The sequence below is a fragment of the Oncorhynchus mykiss genome, chromosome 18, assembly GCF_013265735.2.
Source record: "Oncorhynchus mykiss isolate Arlee chromosome 18, USDA_OmykA_1.1, whole genome shotgun sequence".
Classification (NCBI taxonomy): Eukaryota; Metazoa; Chordata; class Actinopteri; order Salmoniformes; family Salmonidae; genus Oncorhynchus; species Oncorhynchus mykiss.
In genome coordinates this window covers 58,118,330-58,131,978 of record NC_048582.1, presented here as the reverse complement: position 1 = coordinate 58,131,978, position 13,649 = coordinate 58,118,330, and the positions used below count along the sequence as shown (strand labels likewise).

Sequence of the window (13,649 nt, the reverse complement as noted above, 5' to 3'; positions counted from 1 at the left end):
GGAGACCTGTAGATGCGAATGTGGTTGTGGAGACCTGTAGATGTGGTTGTGGTTATGGATGTGGAGACCTGTAGATGTGATTGTGGTTGTGGTTGTGGAGACCTGTAGATGTGGTTGAGGTTATGGTTGTGGAGACCTGTAGATGTGGTTGTGGTTATGGTTGTGGAGACCTGTAGATGTGATTGTGATTGTGGTTGTGGAGACCTGTAGATGTGATTGTGGTTATGGTTGTGGAGACCTGTAGATGTGATTGTGGTTGAGGGTATGGTTGTGGAGACCTGTAGATGTGAATGTGGTTGTGGTTATGGTTATGGTTGGGGAGACCTGTAGATGTGATTGTGGTTATGGTTGTGGAGACCTGTAGATGTGATTGTGGTTGTGGTTGTGGAGACCTGTAGATGTGATTGTGGTTATGGTTGTGGAGACCTGTAGATGTGAATGTGGTTGTGGTTATGGTTATGGTTGGGGAGACCTGTAGATGTGATTGTGGTTATGGTTGTGGAGACCTGTAGATGTGATTGTGGTTGTGGTTGTGGAGACCTGTAGATGTGATTGTGGTTATGGTTGTGGAGACCTGTAGATGTGAATGTGGTTGTGGTTATGGTTGTGGAGACCTGTAGATGTGATTGTGGTTGTGGTTATGGTTGTGGAGACCTGCAGATGTGATTGTGGTTATGGTTGTGGAGACCTGTAGATGTGATTGTGGTTATGGTTGTGGAGACCTGTAGATGTGATTGTGGTTGAGGTTATGGTCGTGGAGACCTGTAGGTGTGATTGTGGTTATGGTTGTGGAGACCTGTAGATGTTATTGTGTTTATGGTTGTGGAGACCTGTAGATGTGATTGTGGTTGAAGTTATGGTTGTGGAGACCTGTAGATGTGATTGTGGTTGTGGTTATGGTTGTGGAGACCTGTAGATGTGATTGTGGTTGTGGAGACCTGTAGATGTGATTGTGGTTGTGGTTATGGTTGTGGAGACCTGTAGATGTGGTTGTGGTTGTGGTTATGGTTGTGGAGACCTGTAGATGTGATTGTGGTTGTGGTTATGGTTGTGGAGACCTGTAGATGTGATTGTGGTTGTGGTTATGGTTGTGGAGACCTATAGATGTGGTTGAGGTTATGGATGTGGAGACCTGTAGATGTGATTGTGGTTATGGTTGTGGAGAGCTGTAGATGTGATTGTGGTTGTGGTTATGGTTGTGGAGACCTGTAGATGTGATTGTGGTTGTGGTTATGGTTGTGGAGACATGTAGATGTGATTGTGGTTGTGGTTGTGGTTGTGGAGACCTGTAGATGTGATTGTGGTTGAGGTTATGGTTGTGGAGACCTGTAGATGTGATTGTGAGTGTGGTTGTGGTTATGGTTGTGGAGACCTGTAGATGTGATTGTGGTTATGGTTGTGGAGACCTGTAGATGTGGTTGAGGTTATGGTTGTGGAGACCTATAGATGTGGTTGAGGTTATGGTTGTGGAGACCTGTAGATGTGATTGTGGTTATGGTTGTGGAGAGCTGTAGATGTGATTGTGGTTGTGGTTATGGTTGTGGAGACCTGTAGATGTGATTGTGGTTGTGGTTATGGTTGCGGAGACCTGTAGATGTGGTTGTGGAGACCTGTAGATGTGATTGTGGTTGAGGTTATGGTTGTGGAGACCTGTAGATGTGATTGTGATTGTGGTTGTGGTTATGGTTGTGGAGACCTGTAGATGTGATTGTGGTTATGGTTGTGGAGACCTGTAGATGTGGTTGAGGTTATGGTTGTGGAGACCTATAGATGTGGTTGAGGTTATGGTTGTGGAGACCTGTAGATGTGATTGTGGTTATGGTTGTGGAGAGCTGTAGATGTGATTGTGGTTGTGGTTATGGTTGTGGAGACCTGTAGATGTGATTGTGGTTGTGGTTATGGTTGTGGAGACATGTAGATGTGATTGTGGTTGTGGTTGTGGTTGTGGAGACCTGTAGATGTGATTGTGGTTATGGTTGCGGAGACCTGTAGATGTGATTGTGGTTGAGGTTATGGTTGTGGAGACCTGTAGATGTGATTGTGGTAGTGGTTATGGTTGTGGAGACCTGTAGATGTGGTTGAGGTTATGGTTGTGGAGACCTGTAGATGTGGTTGTGGTTATGGATGTGGAGACCTGTAGATGTGATTGTGATTGTGGTTGTGGTTATGGTTGTGGAGACCTGTAGATGTGATTGTGGTAGTGGTTATGGTTGTGGAGACCTGTAGATGTGGTTGAGGTTATGGTTGTGGAGACCTGTAGATGTGGTTGTGGTTATGGATGTGGAGACCTGTAGATGTGATTGTGGTTGTGGTTGTGGTTGTGGAGACCTGTAGATGTGGTTGAGGTTATGGTTGTGGAGACCTGTAGATGTGATTGTGATTGTGGTTGTGGTTATGGTTGTGGAGACCTGTAGATGTGATTGTGGTTATGGTTGTGGAGACCAGTAGATGTGGTTGTGGTTGTGGTTATGGTTGTGGAGACCTGTAGATGTGATTGTGGTTGTGGTTATGGTTGTGGAGACCTGTAGATGTGATTGTGGTTGTGGTTATGGTTGTGGATACCTGTAGATGTGATTGTGGTTGTGGTTATGGTTGTGGAGACCTATAGATGTGGTTGAGGTTATGGATGTGGAGACCTGTAGATGTGATTGTGGTTGTGGTTGTGGTTGTGGAGACCTGTAGATGTGGTTGAGGTTATGGTTGTGGAGACCTGTAGATGTGATTGTGATTGTGGTTGTGGTTATGGTTGTGGAGACCTGTAGATGTGATTGTGGTTGTGGTTATGGTTGTGGAGACCTATAGATGTGGTTGAGGTTATGGATGTGGAGACCTGTAGATGTGATTGTGGTTGTGGTTATGGTTGTGGAGACCTGTAGATGTGGTTGAGGTTATGGTTGTGGAGACCTGTAGATGTGATTGTGATTGTGGTTGTGGTTATGGTTGTGGAGACCTGTAGATGTGGTTGAGGTTATGGTTGTGGAGACCTGTAGATGTGTTTGTGGTTATGGTTGTGGAGACCTGTAGATGTGGTTGTGGTTGTGGAGACCTGTAGATGTGTTTGTGGTTATGGTTGTGGAGACCTGTAGATGTGGTTGTGGTTGTGGAGACCTGTAGATGTGGTTATGGTTGTGGAGACCTGTAGATGTGATTGTGGTTGTGGTTATGGTTATGGAGACCTGTAGATGTGATTGTGGTTGTGGTTATGGTTGTGGAGACCTGTAGATGTGATTGTGGTTGAGGTTATGGTTGTGGAGACCTGTAGATGTGATTGTGGTTGAGGTTATGGTTGTGGAGACCTGTAGATTTGATTGTGGTTGTGGTTATGGTTGTGGAGACCTGTAGATGTGATTGTGGTTGAGGTTATGGTTGTGGAGACCTGTAGATGTGATTGTGGTTGTGGTTATGGTTATGGAGACCTGTAGATGTGATTGTGGTTGAGGTTATGGTTGTGGAGACCTGTAGATGTGATTGTGGTTGTGGTTATCGTTGTGGAGACCTGTAGATGTGATTGTGATTGTGGTTGTGGTTATGGTTGTGGAGACCTGTAGATGTGATTGTGGTTGAGGTTATGGTTGTGGAGACCTGTAGATGTGATTGTGGTTGTGGTTATGGTTATGGAGACCTGTAGATGTGGCTGGTGCGCTCCCTGAACCGCTGACTGGATGGGCTCGACTAGGAGAGAAGGAGAACAGTGGAGACGTCTCTATACCTTCACTGTCTTCTGTACCGTCCACAACCCTGGAAAGAGACAGACAGAGGCAGAGACAGAGAGAGAGAGAGAAGCAGAGGGAGTGAGCGCCAGAGGGAAGAAGGGAGTGAGGGACAGAGAGAGAGGGAGGGAGGGAGGGAGAGCAAGAGAGGGGGATGAAAGGGACAGATTAGACAGGCGGATTGATAGACAGATCAACTGATGTCAAAAAGTGATTGATGAGTCAATAAAATGCAGGAGAGTATTAGCTGTTACCTAGGGCTGAGGTTGGAGGGGTCTAGCGTGGTGAGAGCTGTCTGGTGGATCTTGATCTTCTTCCTCAGTTTCCTAGTGTTCTGGTGTGTTACTTCTCTGCCACTATGCAACTCTCTCTCCATCTCGGCTCTACCTAGTGGAGACTTCCCAGATGACACCACTCTGGGGTACAGAACGATGTTCCGCTCCGATTCCGGAGACACAGACACCAGCTCATCTTCCTCATCCTCTTCCTTCTGCACCTGGTTCTCGATGATGGATGGATAGCACTGGATCACTCGTCCGTTGCCTCTCCCCTCTGACTAGAGAGAGAGAGAGAGAGGAGAAAGAAAGAGCATATAAGACAGAGAACACTCATTGGAGATTCAAACAACATTCACTGTGCATTCATGTTATTTTACAGACAGACAAGCAACATCACTTGTGCTTGGAGTCACACAATCAAATACATTTTGGGGACACCTTGTTCTACTGATGAATCTGGATGCTATAGAATTGAGAGAACAGAGTATTGCTGTAACTAAAGGACTGTCTGGAACAGACAGCACCAATGAGACCAGAGCTGCATCCCAAATTGCACCCTTTTCCCTACAGAGTTCATTACTTTTTACCAGGGCCCATAGGGAATAGGGTGCCATTTGGGCAGGATTCCATTGTAATGTGTGTTAGCCAAACAGCCACCTCGGTGAAGAAGGTTCTATTTTTATAATAGCTAAAGTTCTCTCAGTGTTCTGTGCTGCCACGGCTGACAGAACTCAAGGTTCTCTCAGGGTTCTGTGCTGCCACGGTTGACAGAACTCAAGCCTGTACTTAATGTTACATACTCTGGGAAAAATGCTGAGCAATATATATTTAGATATAATTGACTAAGGTTCCACAACCTTTTTATACACAGACACTCGGAGAGAGAAAGAGAGATCAGGACCACAAATTAAAAAAAATACATCTAGACACCGTTGCCCTAGAGCACACAAAACATTATACATATCTCAGCCTAAACATCAGCGCCACAAGTAACTTCCACAAAGCTGTGAATGATCTGAGAGACAAGGCAAGAAGGGCCTTCTACACCATCAAAAGGAACATAACATTTGACATACCAATTAGGATTTGGCTAAAAATACTTGAATCAGTTATAGAACCCATTGCCCTTTATGGTTGTGAAGTTCACCAACCAAGAATTCACAAAATGGGACAAACATCAAATTGAGACTGCATGCAGAATTCTGCAAAAATATCCTCTGTGTACAACGTAAAACACAAAATAATGAATGCAGAGCAGAATTAGGCCGATACAGGCTAATTATCAAAATCCAGAAAAGAGACATTAAATTACAACCACCTAAAAGGAAGCGATTCCCAAACCTTCCATAACAAAGCCATCACCTACAGAGAGATGAACCTGGAGAAGATTCCCCTAAGCAAGCTGATCCTGGGGCTCTGTTCACAAACACAAACAGACCCCACAGACCCCCAGGACAGCAGCACAATTAGACGGACCAAATCATGAGAAAATAAAAATATAATTACTTGACACATTGGAAAGAATTAACAAAAAAACTGAGCAAACTAGAATTCTATTTGGCTCTAAACAGAGAGTACACAGTGGCAGAATAGTTGACCATTGTGACTGACCCAAAATTAAGGAAATCTTTGACTATGTACAGACTCAGTGAGCATAGCCTTGCTATTGAGAAAGGCCGCCGTAGGCAGACCTGGCTCTCAAGAGAAGACCGGCTATGTGCACACTGCCCTCCAAAATGAGGTGGAAACTGAGCTGCACTTCCTAACCTCCTGCCAAATGTATGATCATATTAGAGAGACATATTTCCCTCAGATTACACAGATCCACAAAGAATTTGAAAAACAAATCCAATTTTGATAAACTCACATATCTACTGGTTGAAATACCACAGTATGCCACCACAGCAGCAAGTTTTGTGGCCTGGTGCCACAAGAAAAGGGCAATCAGTGAAGAATAAACACCATTTCTCTTTTGTACTTGAACTATTTGCACATCATTACAACACTGTATATAGACATAATATGACATTTGAAATGTCTGTAATCCTCTGGAACTTTTGTGAATGTAGTGCTGTTCATATTTCACTTGCTTTGGCAAGTGATGTTTCCCATGCAAATAAAGCCCCTTAAATTGAAACTGAATTGAGAGAGAGTGAGGGGGAGGGTGAGATGGAGAAAGAGAAAGAGGTCTCTATTCAGTGTTAAAATCCAGTATTGACTTGTAGGCTTTGGGAGCACCTGGCACACTAAGCCTTTGTGTGTGACAAGGTGGAAGCAAGAGCCCAGTGAAGCACATTAGTTAACTATGACCTGGGGAATAATGAAGGCAGCACAGGTACAGGTCGCACTTTGACCTTGGCTGTAATGAACAGCGTGACCCCTGACCTCAATGATTTTGATGACCTTTCAACCCCTAATGAGCCAGATCTTTTGAAAAAGTCTGAAACCCTCTTTGAAGAGTATCTTAAATAACTCTCAAGGCGCCCCCAACGGGGACCCCGACGGACCTCACTCCCCAAAACAATAAGAAAGCACTGACCTTTCTGATAAATAGTTTGTTGAGGGAAAATGTGCACGATACGATTGTTGTCTCACCTAACTATTTTAAGATTAATGCACTAATAAATCGCTCTGGATAGGAGCGTCTGCTAAATGACTATTTAGATTGCTTATGACCTGCGATATGAGATGCTGTGAGTAAAATGCTGAATTTTAGAAGCAGAAAATAGCATGATATGTTTATTGATAGGTGACCAATGTTCTCCTTCTATTGATAGGTGACCAATGTTCTCCTTCTATTGATAGGTGACCAATGTTCTCCTTCTATTGATAGGTGACCAATGTTCTCCTTCTTATTTAGTAAAAATCTGCCTTGTGGTTTCTGAAACCATCCACTGAATGTTGATGGCTCCGTGCACGCACACACACACACCATACACACCATACACACCATACACACCATACACACCATACACACCAAACACACCATACACACCATACACACACACACACCATACACACCATACACACCATACACACCATACACACCATACACACACACGCACACACACACACCATACACACCATACACACCATACACACACACGCACACACACACACACCATACACACCATACACACCATACACACACACGCACACACACACACCATACACACCATACACACCATACACACCATACACACCATACACATCATACACACCATACACACCATACACACCATACACACACACACCATACACACCATACACACCATACACACCATACACACACACACACCATACACACACACACACACACCATACACACCATACACACACACACACACACACTATCCTTCTCTGATTAATCACCTGGTCTAATACTGTTCTCAGATTTCTACCCAAAATTCCCTCACTTCCTCTTGTAAATATTAAATGACGCCAGACTCTGCTCTGTAATTTAATGAGTCGCCAAAGTCTCCCCCAGCGGTCTGTCAATCAAATCAGCTCTTCCACTCAAACTTCCACTCAAAATGAATATCCCTCCCCATCCACAACCCCCATCCCCTCATCCCTCCATCCCCAAACCCCCCTCCACACCCAACCCCCATCCCCTCATCCCTCCATCCCATCCCTACATTCCCAACCCCCATCCCCTCATCCCATCCCCTCATCCCTCCATCCCATCCCTACATTCCCAACCCCCATCCCCTCATCCCATCCCCTCATCCCTCCATCCCCAAACCCCCCTCCACACACAACCCCCATCCCATCATCCTTCCATCCCCACCCCCAGCCCCCACCCCCTCATACCCAACCTCTCATCCCTCCATCCCCATAACCCCAACCCCCTCCATCACCATAAAAACTCAAACTTCTCTCACCAATGAATATGCCCCCTCACCCCTCTCTCCATCATTCCCTCCTTCTCCTCCTCCCTCTGAACCCCCTCCACCATTAATACAAATCATTATGCCAAAGAGTGATTTGAGTCAACTACAAGAGATGGAGACTGGAATAGTTTTTACTACTGTGTCATAAGAAACATTAAATGATTTTGGAAGAAGTTTATTCATGGTTATTTGTGGGTCAGTTTGTGAAGGGGCTCTGCACCATTATTAAAACATCCAAAAGCCCTTAAAGGAGATATGTTGACTATAAATTCTCAGCACAAACCCCTTGGCTTTGTTTTACATTGAAAAAAAGCCAACATTGATAGAACTGTTATCAGATATCTTCGTTAGTGTCTTTTTAACCGTACCTGTGTGTCCAAAGGTTTGGTGGACAATCTGGACATAACCTGTCAGAAAGAAAAGTGAGTGAATTTAACATGTCTATATTGCCCAACCCAGATGTTATCCTCCCTCTCAGAAACTCTTTATGACATAATGTTGTTACAGGAAATCTCTCATGAGCTGCCCCTCTCAATAGCATAGTTTTCCACTTTGCGCTGTGGCAGTGTGCGTGCGTGCTAGCGTGCGTGCGTGCGTGCGTGTCTGCGTGTGTGTAAAGTGGGCCAGTGTTATTTGGGCAGCAGGACCAGACACACCTGACTGTAATTACAGCACCATTCCTCATTTAGGAACCCAGGCTATTGCTGCACTCCATCATCTCTCTCTCTCTCTCTCTCTCTCTCTCTCTCTCTCCCTCCCTCCCTCCCTCCCTCCCTCCCTCCCTCTGCTCGCTCTCTCTCTCTCTATGTATGTGCATGTGACTCACATGGCACTCGTGTCCCTCCCTCAGGTTGTATGTTAGATCCAGCTGGATGTCCTGGACAAAGCGGCTGGTGTACTCTGGGTAGAGGTCCAGTACCTCGTATAGACCACTCAGGTTGATACACTGCAGGTCACAGTAGGTTAGGGCCTTCACATCTGCGTTGGTCTTTATTACCCGGTCATCTATAGACATGTTGGCCCCGATCAGGTCACCCTTACCTGGGGAGGGAGAGGGAGGGATGGACGTTTCAAACAGAAAGCTGTAAACATAGAATTAGAATTACTAGAATAGACAAAGCCACAATTTCTAGGGCTGTATTTTTGTGTCATGGACTGTTATTAATAACATAATCTGATCAGTCATAGATCATAGTTAGAACATAGCATAGAATATATTGCATGTCATAAAGTGACACTATGTTTCAGTTTTTTTTATTTAGGTTGCCCTCATTTTCCTGTGTTGGATGTCGGCCCCGTGTGTTGGCTAGGTGTGCATAATGTCATGAGGAAGCTGGAATAGCTCTTGAGCTGTGCTAAAGTATTTATCATTGTCATACTGAACTGTGAACACTGCTTATCTGCATTGGGTGCTGGGGGGTGCTGATAGTAAGCAGTGCTGTCGTGACTGCTCTCATCCCCTCGCTCTGCTCTTTTCTCTATTCACCCCTACCTCCCTCACTCTCTTTCTCCATTTGTCTCCTTTCCTCTCCTCTATCTATTCCTCCCCTCTCTCTACCGCTCAACCCCCCCCCTCTTCTTTTGTGTGGCACACTCTTGCTCGGAGCTTGGCTGAGCGGTTTTGGCTGTGAGAAGGTTTGTAAGGAGTTGGCGTAATGCTTTAGAGAGCTTCACTCTTCCCAGATTGTCAATGTCAGCCTGACCTTCTGCACAGTCAGCAGGAGAGCTCTGAAAGAGAGTGTTGTCCCTGTTAAATACTGTATACACACATTACATAGTCACTAAGGCCCAGAACAAGGCAGTACGGCTGGCCCGTAACCTTAATAACATGCATGTCAATCTCTCCTGGCTCAAAGTAGAGGAGAGGTTGACTTCACACACAGACACATGACAACATACGCACTATACACATATGTTTACATGGATTTTGTGTTGTAGATAAGTGGTAGTGGGGTACCACCCCACACACACACTAATAAGCAAACAAACAAGCATACAAAGGCTCAGTCACAGATACTGTACACAGGGACACACACTCACACAGAGAGAGGGAGTGGCAGGTGACAGAGGCCTGTAGATTCAGCCCTACAATGTAAACTGTGATCCACAGGTGGCCTGTTGGGATGGAATCAGCCAAGTAGCATTACAAAGTGTTCCAAAAATGGACTACATCTGCCTGTCTGTCTGTCTGTCTGTCTGTCTGTCTGTCTGTCTGTCTGTCTGTCTGTCTGTCTGTCTGTCTGTCTGCCTGCCTGCCTGCCTATCTGACTGTCTGTCTGTCTGTCTGCCTTTCTGTCTATCTGTCTGTCTGCCTGTCAACCTGTCTGCCTTTCTGTCCTCGGCCTACCTGCTCACCTATCCAACCCTCCCTCCCTCCCTTTCCTCCCGCTTCCCATTCCTCCCTCTCCCCCTTCCCCCTACCTCCCTCCCTTCCTCCCTTTCTCTATAGCCAGCACCGTGTCTCACCCAGTATAGCCAGCACCGTGTCTCACCCAGTATAGCCAGCACCATGTCTCTCCCAGTATAGCCAGCACCATGTCTCTCCCAGTATAGCCAGCACCATGTCTCACCCAGTATAGCCAGCACCATGTCTCACCCAGTATAGCCAGCACCATGTCTCACCCAGTATAGCCAGCACCATGTCTCACCCAGTATAGCCAGCACCATGCCGTCCTTCAGCACCTCCATGGACCCAGAGCAGACGAAGAAGATGGCCTGCAGGGCATCCCCCTGGCGCAGCAGGTACTCCCCAGGGGCGCAGAACGTGGTCTTGATGTGCAGGGACAGGGAGCGCAGGCACCCCCTGCTGGCCGAGGCAAACAGTGACAGCTCCAGGATCTCCTTGTTCAAGTGCATGGTGATGTCGGAGCGCAGCTCGTCTGGGAAGTCCTTCAGCAGCTATATGGGGGGGGGGGGGGGGGGGGGTGGAGGAGAGAGAGAGAGAGAGAGAGAGAGAGAGAGAGAAGAGAGAGAGAGAGAGAGAGAGAGAGAGAGAGAGAGAGAGAGAGAGAGAGAGAGAGAGAGATTGAGATTGTTAGCCATGGCACGATTGCAGTTAAACTGCTATCTTGGTCAGGACCCTCTCGAGAAAGAGATTATTCATCTCAAGGGACTTCCTGATTAAAAAAGGTTAGAAAAAGGTCAGCTAAATAAATACCATTTTAAAAGTGATGATGTCACCAAAAATCTGCATGTCTAAGGCCACTTTGAATAAAGGCACTTTGGTGAAAATATTGCAAGTGTTTGCAATAAGTTGTGCTGACTTTAGCTGGTGCTGCATGGAGTGAGTTGAACTTTTGACCCAGCACAACTGGGGGTATCTTAAACAAACATTATTGAAAGAAGGCATAATGATACAACAGAACCACACACCACATCATAAAGCATCTCAAAGTATGACAAAGTATATACTCATCTAGGACTAGGATCAGTTTTTCCTTACAGATTATATTGAATGGACAGGGTGAACCTGATTCTAGATCAGCCCTCCTACTTTGACCCTATATTGAGACCTCTGCCAACACACTATTGTTCCCACCAGTGGCACCGTATTGGGGGGGGGGGGGGGGGGGGGGGGGGGGGTGATTCACAGAGGCCCTAAAAAGTTCTTAGAACATTAGGCATATTTTTTACATTTTTAAATTATTAACCTATCATCATTAACATAATATTTTATTTACAATGTACTAGTAAAACCAACAGTTTATGTTTCTTTTCTTGATTTTGGCAAAAAGTAAATATCCAGAGTGCCTCTGTATTGGCCAACCCCCCCCCATATTTACATGAAATGGTTCGGTCCTGCCCCCAAACTGTCGTGTCTCAGCTTCCTAAAGAGAAATCTGGCTTCCAAAAATGAAAAGAAAGAAAAGAAAGACAAGAGAGAGAAGAGAATGGGCGACAGTATGTCACCCAATTTTTCACAAAGGAAGCTGGATGAGGTCAGTGTGTAAATGTGGTGTAAATTAACCTGTTAGCTTAGTCCATAGTGAAATCCATTGCTCCCCTAACATTAGTTACTTAATATCTTCACAGAAAATTCTGAGTGTTTACATTTCGCTCTCTATTAGCCAACATTTAATCAATGCAGGCAAACTTTTAGCCATCTATTCACACTAAATCAGTTGTCCCTCCCCCTGCCTGGTGCCAGACCCAACAGATGCAGCTTCAGGCTTAGCAGCCCTGTCTCCCCATCCCCACAGCCCTGAACCAGCCCTACTCACAACTGAAGGAGGAGGTGAGCAGCATTGTGTTGAATGACATGTCAGTTGTCATAATTGCAGGTACTGCAATGCATTGAGGACATGAATTTGATTCTCCAGTCAGGAAAAATTTCACTTGACACAGAGGCAGCCAATATCAGAGCCTTAAAGGAAGAGATGCAGTCTCTTAGAGATGGATGGGAGTCTCTCCTGTCTGAGGCAACACTGATTTCTACGCAAATGGATGTTGCACCTCAATTTAGCAAGGAACACAGCCGCCAGAGGAAAAGGAAGAGATTCCATGACTCTCAAGAAGAGACGGCTCAGGACAGTGCAGCAACAGTGTTTCAGAACACAGTGTTTGTTACTGCTATGGACAACATCATAAGTGACTTGGACACTTGGTTCAACACCACTGCAAAAATTGTAGAATCATTTTCTGCTGTTCTGAAAGTTGGTCAGATTAGAGGGGTAAAGTCCCTTCTGTGTGCCAACCACTGATCATGAAGTATTCCAGAGATCAAAATGAAGTAAGACACCTGAACACTGTATATGCTGCCACTTTCCCCCCTAACTTGTCCCCTCTTGGTCACCTGAATTGAATTTGTAAGATGCAGCTGCAAAGCATTGTGGGAGAAGTGTGCATTGCTTTACGTATATTTTGCACACTGCCTGTGACCGTTGCTGGTGGCGAGAGCTTTCAGTAAGCTAAAACTGATAAACAACTATTTGATGTCCACTATGTCCCAGGACAGGCTTTGCAGTCTTGCCATGCTGTCCCATTGAAAGTCAGTTAGCTAGAAAGCTGGACTTCAAAGACTTGATCAGTAACTTTACTAACAAGAAGGCTCAGCGCTGGGCTCTCTGTGAGTAAGACTGAGCGAGGGCCAGTGATAACTGCTAAATGGTATGGCTGTGGATATTGGATCACTACACACATGATGCCCACAGGCAGAGAACAGACTGAGAATAGACTGAGAACAAGATATATCTCAAAGTAATGGCTGGATTGACCATAAAATGTGTTGTGCACAATCAAGACCCCAAGTGGAAGAAACCTATTGATTTGGTGACCTCTTGACCTTTCCTCTAGCGCCACCACCAGGCCTTTTCATTCCCATTTCCACTTCACAGCTGCTTATTTTCTAGTTGGTATGTAAACTTAGTTCAAAAGTCTGCTGCTGATTTTATTCTTTTGTTTGTTATATAATTCTATAGATGATAATGTTTATTGTATATAGATTTATTTTTCTACTGTATTATTGACTGTATGTTTGTTTTACTCCATGTTTAACTCTGTGTTGTTGTTTGTGTCGCACTGCTTTGATTTATCTTGGCCAGGTCGCAGTTGTAAATGAGAACCTACCTGGTTAAATAAAGGTGAAATAAAAAAATGATTTTTTTTTATTGTAATTGAAAAGGTTAATATATATTTAAGTTATATTCATTGTAATTGAAAAGGTTAATATATATTTAAGTTATATTTATTTTAGGTTATACATTAATGTTAAGAGAATTTTCCATTCAAGAATGTTACCATTAAAATGACATTTAGACTGTAAAAGACGG

The 13,649-nt window shown here is 44.9% G+C and overlaps 1 protein-coding gene across 1 annotated transcript in view; it reads right to left on the bottom strand.

The window, feature by feature from the left end:
* LOC110496868 (potassium voltage-gated channel subfamily H member 8-like) overlaps positions 1 to 13,649 on the bottom strand; it is a 75,136-nt gene that overhangs the window by 8,641 nt on the left and 52,846 nt on the right. Inside the window, exons 9-13 of the mRNA XM_036953387.1 lie at positions 10,530 to 10,779; positions 8,708 to 8,922; positions 8,250 to 8,288; positions 3,965 to 4,266; positions 3,623 to 3,738 (exon numbers count right to left, since the gene is read on the bottom strand). Of these exons, the coding sequence (XP_036809282.1) occupies positions 3,623 to 3,738; positions 3,965 to 4,266; positions 8,250 to 8,288; positions 8,708 to 8,922; positions 10,530 to 10,779 (922 nt within the window). The remainder of the gene's footprint in view (positions 1 to 3,622; positions 3,739 to 3,964; positions 4,267 to 8,249; positions 8,289 to 8,707; positions 8,923 to 10,529; positions 10,780 to 13,649) is intronic.